Source organism: Chiroxiphia lanceolata, chromosome 1 (assembly GCF_009829145.1).
Source record: "Chiroxiphia lanceolata isolate bChiLan1 chromosome 1, bChiLan1.pri, whole genome shotgun sequence".
NCBI classification, from domain to species: domain Eukaryota; kingdom Metazoa; phylum Chordata; class Aves; order Passeriformes; family Pipridae; genus Chiroxiphia; species Chiroxiphia lanceolata.
Genome location: NC_045637.1, coordinates 108044407 through 108056421, shown reverse-complemented (window position 1 = coordinate 108056421; position 12015 = coordinate 108044407). Strand labels below are relative to the sequence as shown.

Below are 12015 nucleotides of genomic sequence, written 5' to 3'. Positions count from 1 at the left end.
TTCTGCTAGGAGCAGCTTTGTGGCTCTAACATATGTTGCTTCCATAATTTATGCTTTAGATTCAAGTTGTGAAATGGTGGAGCTTTGGCTTTCTTCCCTTTATAGATGTCTAGAAAATACAAAGTTGATCTTTTTGCAAGATTTCACATGACACCATCCTACATGGAAGATTAGATATGTGGGAGCAGCATGGTCCTGCTCCTACCCTCCTCCTGATGGGTTTCATTTGGATGTTCTTGCATGTTTATTGAAATGTTGGCTTGTTTGTAATAAAGCACTGAAGACAGGAACTAGCCTTTACGAAAGCTTCTAAAATCAGACATGAAATTAAAAACATCTTATAGTCTCTGTTTTTGTGGTTGTCTATAATGACATGGCAGAGAATCATTCCCCCTCGGCAAGAGGATGGTTCCTTCATACCATTCAGTGTAGTTCAGGCTCTGATTATTTATGTAGCTTCCCTTCTGTATAAAAGCAAAAAAGTGCGTGTTGCAGTACCATCAAAGCCATTGCACATTTGCATAAAGCTGCAGGTGCTGTCATGCACATAAACTGTGAGTTGTACAAGGATGAAAGAAGCTGAAATGCATTAATTTTTATGTCTTCTGACAAGCTTTTTACCCCTCTTTGCGTCATCAGCATCAAACTAATGGAATTATATTTTAAGCAGCAACTGTCACAATAATTAGAATTTATAAAATAGAAAAATTCAATAAAAAAACTGACTCACTAGCTAAAAATAAAATATGCTTTGATGTAAACATTCTGTATATGTAGGTTGTGGGGAAGTACAGCATTTTTCAGTTGAATTTGATCCCTTTGTAACTCTTTAGGGCTATCAAATGCACCATCAAATGCACTTCATCACAGAAGAAACATATTGTTGAATGTCTTCATTCTGAAAAAGAAGTGAAGCAACTGCAGCTTATGTTTGACTGTACCAAGGAACTCTAAATACAGATTACTACTTAGAATGCAGTGGAAGCTTTCAAAAAAAATGGTGCAATTTGTGGAAAACCTGTTTCTCTAATAAGCTGCAAGTCCCACTGGGATGAGTTACCTTCTCTCATCAGAGTTAGCATCTTCTGAATCTGCAGTTCCTACAGTTTCCAGTTAATAGGTACAGCAACAAAGTCTGGTTCATTTTCTTGGTGATGATACACGGAGCACACCACTTGGAGCCATTTAACTGAAGTCTTGGTTTCTGTGATCACCAGAAGTCTTTTCCTTGCAGATGGGTGGTTCTTTGACAGTCTTGTACTCCCATGTGGAGCTCGGGAAAGCATCTTGAAATTCCTACGTACAGATAACACAAGTGGTCGTGTTCTCAGTGGTGCAGTTGTCTCACAGGGCGTAAGTGTGAAATCTCTTTCCCTGGTAGAGAGACAAGTAATTGTTGGGGAAGAATAGAAAAACTTCTGGTGATTTCTTCAAGAGTATCTTATAGTGAAGAAGTAGGAAGTAAAACATGCAGAGAGCACACTGATGAATGTTCAATATTGGTTAGTCACCTTGATCATTTGATATGTTTGCTGAACTCTCACATGGAGTCATAAATCTAAGAATGTAAGTCATGCCTCAGGGCTTGGAGTTTAGAAAACAAGATCCTAAAACTATAGAAGAAAACTGATTCTGGATTTCCAGAATAATGTGGTAGCTAGAAGATGTAGTGTCATGCATTATCAAGAAAGGTAATATATGAATCAGGAAATAGCAGCAACAGAAGTTATATATAAAGCTGTAAGCTGGGTTGGACTGGACTTCCTGTCCACTTATATTGGAAATATTTGAATATGAATGGCAGAAAATGAACAGTTGGAAGAGGTTGAAATATGCTACATTCTCTATGTGCCACAACAATGAACAGTGAAAAAAGCATCATTAAGATTAAGGATTACAGTTCAGTTCTCTTATCATGCAGAGGAGATACTGGCAGTCCGAGTTTCTTCTAAAGTCATAAGAATAGAAGTTGAACTGGAAAAAAACAAACCAAGTTAGCTGTGAGTAGATTTTCTAACTGGTTATCACAGATAAGGATTTCTGGTTCATTTACTGGGAGTGATTTAGAAATGAAGGTGAAAGATTTATGTAGCTCAATTGAGAAGAACCTGATCTAGTTTTTAATTTTTTTTACCTGAGCACTGCTGTCCTCCATTCACATGGACTGTATGTCATTGTTCCAATTTTTTAATTGTTAATTCCCCATATGTACTTGCCTTAGTATTATAATGGAGACTATTACCATGGTTTGCAAACCATTTTAGTGGTTGCCAGTGGTCTCTTTTGATCCCCAGAAACGTGTCTGAGATAGGTATGCTTGAGACATAAAAGAGAAAACTGAATGTGTTGGTGTTACTTTTTTTCTTCCTTGATTTCCCTTTTCCTGTTGCAAGCTTGTCTCATTTGTGTAGGAAAAAAGAGTTTTGTTCACAGAAGAAGAAATCTTGCTATCCAGGGTTAATTTTAAATGATGTGCTGCGGGCCATCTGTATAAAGATGCTAATGCTCCTACAGGTAATTTTTAACCTAAGTGTATAAGCAAAGTTCCAGTCTTTGTACAACCATTTAGAAATCCATGGACTTGAGAAGGGTTGGAACTTTTGCTAGTCCTGTAAGGGCTGACAAAAGATTTTCCTTCACAAGACTGACAGAAGTATGTTCGTAAATGTACGTGCTCATTTCTACCAATAAGAGTGGCCAACTCCATGTATTTGAATGTGACTACAAAAACAACTTGATAAAATGTTAACATTTTGAAACACTAAGTTGCTGATAAACATGAGACACAAAATAATGAAGGAAAAGAACACTATTTATTCAGATGAATTTGAAGCCTATGTGAAACATTAAGTGGGAGATCAAGGGCAAGGTAAAAGCAGTACCTGGATACTAAAAAAAATTAACCTTTTGGATTCAGGATTACCCTGCAAAATAAAAGTTTGTCTTTTTTCTTTTTAAAACACAGCATAGGATATTTCTAAAAATCATTCACTCTAAATTAGGCAGCTAGATCTAAGTGCAACATGATGCATTGACTGATTAGAAGTTATTACTGCTGAAGAGGTTCTATTACATTGCATCTCTTTGCCAGTTCATGCAATGGTCAAAGGGCAAAAATCTCATCAGAAATGTTTACTGAAAGTGGGGAGATGCATTTCATTTGGGATGTATTTTTTTGTTTGTGTTAAGGCAAATTAAATTTCACTTATTTTCCCTTCTCCCTTCTGGTTTTGTTAATCATATTCACAGCCTGTTGCATCCCTGGAAGGTGATTTCTCAGCCATTCCAGAAGGGAATCCTTTCAGGGGAATTTGGGTTGAGCAAGGTTGTGCGTTTTTGCGGTTTTTGGGTTGTTTGGGGATTTTTTTTTTTCATGTTTGTGTTTGTTTGGTTGGGAATTGGGGGAGTGTGGTGTCGGTGATTGTTTGTTTTGATTTGTTTTGGGTGTGATTTTTTTTTTTTTTCTCCTTCTTACCATATTTCTAGCAAAGTTCAGAATATTTTAATATGCCCAAAAAGGCAGCTAGAATTGTTCACTGCTAGAATTGATACACTTGGTTTCTCTAATTCCGCTTTCACTGTAGTCAGCAGAGAAATTCCTGTTTTATTACAGTGGAAGCAGCGTTACTCACCATAGTAATAATACTGAATGTTCCAGTTCTGCTTTTTACCTACAATTTCAGTGCAATTGTTTAATTTAATTTTATAGCCTTTTATTACCATCTTAGGTGTTGACCCTTACGTGTTCTAAGGCACAACTGCATCTAGGGTTGGTGTATTGATGAAAACTCTTACATCTAATGCCTCAATTACTGGTAGCAGTTAAGCAGTTTAAAGTGTTATAATCTGCATCGGCTGATTAAAGTTAGCACAGGCAGAAGTGTCTAGGAGACTGGGCACCCTTGGGAACAAAGTGGTGCAGACATATCCGTAGCATACTTGTCTTTTCACTAATTTCAGCTCAAAAGTGTCTTCACATCCTTGCAACCCTCAGGGTAGTGGAGGGTGAGTAGGGGAACAAACCCCGAATCTCTTGGGGTGTAATGTTCAGCAGTTCAGGGACTGCTTAGTATGGAGTGCCACAGTTGCAGGAGCCAACTAGGGCAAGCTGCTGATTTTCCATCACATTGTTTCAAAGCTGAAAATCTTATTTCCATATGTTGAATTTCAATAGCAACTTGACAAGCACTGATTTTCAGGAGAAGTAGTTCTCAATGTTTTCCCACTTAAAATTCTTTAGCATGTTAAGATCAGCAATAACCCTAATAGAAGGGAGAAGGGACAACTATTTTTGTATATCGAAGTAGAATCTGATGCACAAATCTTTCTTCAATATTGTAGTAGACAGCCTTTTGCAAGATTATGGTCAATTTAAAAAGCAAAGTTCACTGAAAGGATATGAACTGTACCTTGTGAAGTCAGAGCCACCTTCTTGAGGCCTTAAGTAGGGTGAATAAAACCCTTCAGTTTAACTGGAATGATATGTACGTCTTGAGCAAGGTTGCGATATGGAGAAGGTTAAGCTTCAAAATGGCTGCATCTCTAAGATTATAAAGTTGTGCTTTTCAGAAGCTTCTTTCTGTTGCAGAGTTGGGGAAGCCTCTTGGCTGCAGCTGACCCTGACCTTAAAGGTTTTGCAGATTAGAAAAGGTGTGTCCTTTACAACCAGACCCTTTGAGGCGCTTACATGAAGCTGTCCTGTTGGGGTTAGTGTTCCCTGCATTGCTAACTTGAGACCTTAACAGGAGTACCTCCTTTTTCCTTGGCTGCTACAACCCATCTTCCTGGCTGTAGCCAGCCCCTGCTCTCAGCCTGGGTTAGTTCATCTGCCGAAGAGGGTGGGGTTTGAAGAACAAGCACTGCTAATAGCGTAGACAGCCGTCAGGAGCTCTGGTTGCAGTGTTTCATCAGCTGCTAATCCGTTTACAGTATAGTTAATCAGATTGCTCTGTTCGGTGCTGCACAGACTTTGTGCCACACTGCTGTAATCGAGATGGTTTGATGTGTATAAGCTAGTTGGTGTATGAACTGGAGACAGCTCTTACAGTGGAGACAGGGGCTTCTCTGCTGAGGTTCGTAAATGGTTTCTGTTTTGTAACTCTCTTGCCATAACGCAGGGCATTTAGCTCAAGACGAGTTTTGAAGCTTTCTTAGTCTCTAAATCAACACAATATTTGTTGGGGATGGAGCGATTAGTGTATTAGATTTCTCTTTTTCAAGTGTGGAGGCAGTGCAGCCCATTCTCCTCCCTCAGTGAAAGTATGGACTTAGCCTCCAAATTTGTTAGCTTAAAAGCAAAGTTCTGTTTGACAGTTTCTGTTTAGGTCAATGTACTGACAGACTGCATATGAAACTTAGAAAGAAAGAAAGCATAATATTTTTATACCTTTTTTTTCCTTAGTTCTTGTACCAGTGTTAATTGTTGTGTTGAAGTATTTTCTTTACAGTAAAAAACTAAGCAAAAGACTTGTCTTTTAAAATACTGTAATAAGTAGTTGATCTGACCTTGTCTCTGTAGAGCTGTAAACGGAGGATAATCTTTGCTATGGGAATTGTAACTGTATTTGCTTGGATTTTCATGACAGTAGTGTCTCCAGATTCTTTAGCAAGGCTGTGACTTACTGTTGCTCATGAACAAATTGTGAAAAAAACCAAAATCCATTCTCCCTTCTGTGCCCCAACAAAACCCAAAATCCCAGGCAAACCACATAGTTTGAAATTTCATTTTATCTCTTGTGGGTTTAGTAGTTAGACTAAACTAATCTCAGTCTTTCTCCCTCCCCCCACCTCCCCTTTCTTTTTTCCCCTCCCTGACAATAAGACTGTCAAATAATATTTGAAATAAAGGAGATAACTTAATCTGCTTTGGCATTATGGTAAGAAGCCATATCATCTTGTTTACAAAATTTAATGTAATATCATCTCTCTGTGTTGTAGTGGAAGCAATGAAGTGCTAAGTGCATTCAGTACTTAATGTGATCAGAAAAATTAATGTCTATAGAATGTGACAGTTGGATTTGAAGGGTTTACCTTGAAACTGGAAAAGATGAAATTGGAAAAGATTCTCAAAGCCTTAGAGTGCAGTGCATGTTTTCAGGTACTATGTTTCCAGAGTGTTTGGAATGTAGATCTAAATGTTTATACTTAATGTGATACTCCTGGTTTTATTGAAACTGTTCTGTTTTCTTCTAGGTGAATCTGGACTGGGAAAATCAACATTAATCAACTCATTATTCTTAACAGAACTGTATTCCCCAGAGTATCCAGGTCCTTCCCACAGAATTAAAAAGACTGTACAGGTATGTCTTGGGGGGGGGGAAGATACAGCTTGAACAATGTGATTTGCAATCTAGTAATGTAAGGAGATACAGTTGTTACATAAGCACCTATATTTCAAAATACATCCAGATATGATGTGAACCATTAAGAAATATTCCATGTGTCTCTCAGTGCATCTTAGCAACAAAACTTCCAGGTTCTCAAACTTGTGGCCTGTTGAAATGCAGGAGTCCTGCAGGGCTTTGTGTGCTGCCTGTACATTAGAAAACACATACGTGTGCAGTCCTGTTTGAAAATGTAGTGTTTATTATCAATTAAAATATTGAGTAAAAGTGTAGAAATAGATAGATGTGCATTAAAACCCCTGACTGTTTAAGGCAGGCTTTTAGAGGCTGTGTGTATTAAAGGATTTGACTGAAGTGCAAGGACCTTGTGGACCAGTTATCCATGAGCCTTCTGCAGACTATATCCTTTGTGGTACCTCATATGCCTGTTACAAGTTGTTATTCTGAAACATATCAGGGACTGGGGGAAGGGGAACCTGTCTGACCTTGAGGACAAGACTTATATAGGCAAAGATGTTCCTGCAAGTGAGTGATGCAACTGAAATATTTAGTCAAAGACTGGAAAACTGAAGTTGATCCATTCATTTTATGTAATAACTAGTTACTAATCAATTATATTTTCTCTCAAGAAAAGGAGCATGCTCTTTATATTATAAAAAGGTTATTAAAAATAGCAATTACCTCATACTAAAAAATAATAATATTATGGGTAGTTTAGGAAATCATTGCATTTCGGTGGTGTATTTTCTACCTCCACAGCTGAGCAGCTGAATAAGGATGTGTGAGCTTTGCTTATATCTCTTGATGTGCCCTTGTTTAAGATTTTGGTGAAGATAGCTTATGACAATCTAACTTTGTACAGATGAGGACTGGGGGTGCTCACCATTACTACTGTTGTTCAACAGAGTTCTTCCAGCTGCAAAATTATAATCTTAGACCACCTCAGCTGTAGCTGAAGTGACTGGGCAATGACAGAGTTGTCATGAAGTGATTAAGCCCTGTGTTGGGTTAGGAGGGTAGGCAAGGTGCTAAACAGATGTTGTAAAATAGAGTGATTTTTAATTGAGTGGAATCAAATAACTGTGCTCCAATGCTGTGATCCACTGAACTTACTGTTTTGTGGGACCTCTGGGATTTTTTTTGCCTGGGGTTTTGGGTAAGACTTTTTTTAATCCAATCTCAGAACACAGAATAATTACCACAGTACCAGGAAAAAGTTAGTTATACTCATATTAGGAAGTTTAAATGGTATTGCTTGTCAGTTAGCTCAACATCAAAGCTTGAATACTATTGCAAAATGCATTCGTTGCAGAATATAATTTTTTTCATTTGGAGGAAAGCTTTTGAACATTCTGAGTTCTATTAACAATGTATTAATACTTTCTAAGCTTTAGTCATGTCTATTAGGCTATTTTGTCAGTTTAATGTATAACCATAGTACTGCGACAAAATGGACTTAAAAGCTTATTAGCAGGGACATCAGACCATTATTTGAACCAGCAGGGTTGAATTTATGTACTCGGTTCAAAGAGATATTAAGTGGGATGGAGGAGGTTTGCAAATAGTTAAGCTCTGATATAATATGCTTAGTACTGAAATAATCAGTGACTGTTGGAAAACTAAGTAGAAGGGTGACTTTTTGTTGAAAGAGAGATGTAGTGGGATTTCATTACTGATGATTACACGCTGATTTAGTAGAAGCTAAAAAAAAGCTACCAGGACATCTTTCAAAGGTAACTCACCTAGTTAAAGGTGCATCAATGTAAAAAAAAAAAAAGTTCTGTGTGGAGTTTCTGGAATTTGAGTTAAGTGCTTTCATATATTAGGTGGCATGTTATGTTAGATGATCTGTTCATTCTGACCTTCAGAGGGGGGTTGATTTTTATTAATTTACTGGTTGAATAAAAAACCCCATCCTTTTCAGGAAACTTCACTTAATGATTGGTTTTGGGGGTTTTTTTGGCACTGGAGAGGGATAAAGAAAAGGGCTTGAACAGAGACCAGGTTGAAAAGCCATTGCATTTTGTCATACTTCCCCTGTGTGGGCTAAAGCTTGAGGGTGACCGAGAGCCAGCCAAAACTATTTTCAGTAGTGAATTGGGGTCTAATATAACTTAGAAAATAATATGATTGGGACGAAGTACACTTAAAGACCATCTTCCCCTTTAGAAACTACTGGTTACTTTATCTATTAGATATTTTTTTAAGTATACTTGCAGTGCAACATTGCTGTGCTTTCAGTTATTTAGGATGAATGAAAAATCATTAAGTGTAGCATTTTAAGAAGGAAACTGAAACTATCTTATTTCAGGGTCAATGTTTAAGTGGGGATAAAATTGTTTCCCCCTACAACCTTGAAAATTGTGTGTGCTAGTAATGATGTGTATGATATAGAGGTGTTTCCAGTCAAATCAAAGAATAAACAGTTGGAGCTGCTGTTTGGATCCATTGGATTTGAACTCTTTGCCAGTGAAAACCTAAGTTGAGGATTGAAAGGATTTTGTAGAGTATAGATGAGACAGGCCAACAGAGCATCCTCAAACCTTCACTGCAATAATCACCTACTCTTATATGGTGGGAATAATTTATTGACCAGGAATTGTATGAGGCTCTCTCCTTAATAAATATGAGCTGTGGTTTGGGCTGGAAAGCCAATTGCAGTTTGAAGTTGTTTTCTGAGGCAGGTCCTTCGTATTGATTTCATGGAAAACACAGAAAAACAGTTAAAAGTAAGTAATTTGAAGTCAAATGAATTCAAAGGAAACTTACTCAGAAATGAAGGGGTATGAAATATGTTTTCTCTGATCATTATTTGACTGTATGAAGTGGAGTATGCTAAAAAGCAGTTGAGCTGTAACAAACATCAGGTCGTGAATGCTGTGTAGTAACTGCCAAGGAAACCCGTGTGACCCAGTTGACTGGAGTGCATGGGAAAATGGCTGTTTGGAGGAGACTTTTCTTAAAAAGTTTTAAATTCCAAGACTTGAACTAATGTTTTCCATGAATCTCTTGGGAATACTTGTAAATGAGATGATAGGATGCAGTTGGATACTTTAACTGTGAATTACACTAGTTTACAGTGATTTTTTGGATCTTTTCCAGATGTTGCTGCTTGCTGTGCCTTTGACCATATATGGGCACATTCATTTGGGTTAGAAAAATGCAACTTTGCAGAGGCTTTATGGCAGGTTCTTCATCTACTGTCTCCTACCAGCAGAACTTACCATTTAAAGTATATGGTGAATTTGGTCTGATTGTCCACAGCACAAGCACAGGACACTTCATTTGATCAGCTCATGCTTCTTGTTCTATAGGTTTCTTAAAACCCTACTCTGATAGCAAGATATCTATGTGAACTTACAAAAAGTAAGAAAAGATGTAAATCCTCACCACCCAGTGAGGTATTAGCACTGCCTGCAGAGATTCAGTTACTGCAGGCCATTTTTCAGAAGGTGGTTTCACAAATTCAGCCACACTTATATTTTACAAGCACACGGAATCAGGGAAAATGTTTGATGTGGCATTTCTGAGGATCTCTTGACCTTAGTTTTTAGGTTTTTTTAAACATAGGTTCAAGATAATATTTTATTAATTGCTTCTTCTGTAAAAGCATTCCTTCATGACTGCATAATAATTTAATGGTTCTTGCTGGGAATTTTTGGGCTGGGGAATAAAGTTGATACTTTGTAGTGCTTGGCAAGAATACATCTCTTAACATTATCATCTCTAGTATTTTACAAGTGTTTTGGATTTCTTATACTTTCAGAGAGCTTGGTGATAGGAGGGCTATGTGGTTACTATATACAAGATAGCAAAAAGAATGCAAGGAATCAGAAGTTAATCTCCTGTGTGCTAAAGCTTGGGAGTAGTAAACTCTTGGCTGAGTTGACTGTGGCTGGAGATTACTGTCTTGAGTTCTGGCATTGATTGTGTACAATAAAATTTCTCTATGGAACTCTTGAGGAGGGGGGAAATAGACTCACCACGATTAAAACATAAGTTTCTAAAGCACTGCATGTATTCCTAGGTTCTCATGGCTTTGAACTGTATGCTTTTAGAAGGATAAGAGTTGCAAAAGAGTAACTTGGTGGTGCCTTAGGCTGCTGTGTGCATGGGAGTTTTTTTTGGTTGGTTGGTTGGGGTTTTTTTACACCTTCCTAACCTGCAATAAGGCCTGCTTAGGTAGGAGCTTGAATTGAGTGGCCTTGAAGTCCAGCCCAACCTGGATTCTCTGTGACTAGCATTCTGGAAGCCCAGTGTTGGGGACTTGTTTCATGAATCTGCCTTACTGATGTTTTTTTCCCTGTCTTTTTGTTATGTGAGGAGCCAACTCATGATGATTGGTTTCTGTAGGCAGCCATAGTGTAACTGAGTCAGTTTTTTGAGAACTAGCAGTGAAAGGGATTGATCTGACTTGGGTAGGATCCCTACTGATGAATAGTTAAAAATAGCATCCTGCATACTTAGAGGTTAAATATGAAGCCTTCTTTGCAGGTAGGTACTGTTTTCTGTGTTTGTGTATAGTCTCGTCTGAATTAGACTCAGTGTTTTATTTGGGCAAGAGGGATTTAGTTTGTCTTTCTGCAGGGTGTCACTTTATCTTGTGGATTTACATTGCATCACATAAGCAGCGATTGCAGAGTGTTTGCAGTAATATGCAGGTGTGGCTGTGAGTCTGTTTCACTTATATGACAATGAGGGATGTGCAAGAGCTAAAGCAGCATTGATAGGATCTCTCTCAAATCTTGAACTGGTCAAGAGACCATCCAGATAGCATTTATTATCCAAGTTGCCTCCCTCTCCGAAAGTTCCTTAGTGAATGTTCTTGCAGGTGTTCATCCAGTTAAACAGAACTTTTTTTTCTCTTCCCCATTAGGGTTTGGGAGACTTAAAAATGTTAAGCAATGAGCACCAAGGTGGTATCACTGTATGCCAACTCATGTGTGGCTCTAGACAGATGGCTCACGGTTGATTTCTTGAATCCATATCTAGAAAACAGTGTCACTAGTGATTTAATAGAATTTACTTTAGTGTCAAGGAAAAAACAATGATTAAATGTGTGAGCAATTGGAAAGAAGCCAACACGCTAACGTGAGTTTGTAATTTCTTACTGCTGTGCATCACTGACTGTTACAACAGTGATACAGCACTTTCTCAGGCAGATACACCTGACGTTGGCATTATCAATAATTACTGAGATATTAGTAGGAAGGAGGTAGCAGTCCATGTGCTGTTTAGCCTAGATTTTTTTCTGTCATGACGTGCTTAATCTGTTTGACATGCTTACTGCAAGGTGACTGAGCTGTGCTGCAGATGGGTGATCACAACTGGAGACATAAATTCCCACACCCAGATCTTGCATCAGCCTTGTGCTGATGCAGTTGACTTCTGAGCCAGGTTTCCATCAGTGACTTGGGCTCACAGGAACCCAATCCATTATGGTCACATGAGGTCTAGTTCAGCAGATTGCAGCTAGATTGTATTATTTTCCAATATCAATCTGTTTGTAACAGGAAACCATCACTTTAAATTGTTCCATTCCCAAGCATTATGCTAACTGAAGAATAAATGTATTCTTAAAAATACATTAACAGGACTAGAAATGTGTCTAAGGTGCTTGGTGGGAGGATCAGTTTTGAAAATGTCATTTTCTTAGAAGTGACTAAAGTTG

At 38.0% G+C, this 12015-nt stretch overlaps 1 protein-coding gene across 3 annotated transcripts in view; it reads left to right on the top strand.

The window, feature by feature from the left end:
• The window catches only part of SEPTIN7 (septin 7), a 78444-nt gene that overhangs the window by 46143 nt on the left and 20286 nt on the right, over window positions 1–12015 (top strand). For all 3 annotated transcript variants that reach the window (XM_032683562.1, XM_032683577.1, XM_032683571.1), the window contains exon 4: window positions 6193–6299. In XM_032683562.1, coding sequence (XP_032539453.1) covers window positions 6193–6299 — 107 coding nt within the window. The remainder of the gene's footprint in view (window positions 1–6192; window positions 6300–12015) is intronic.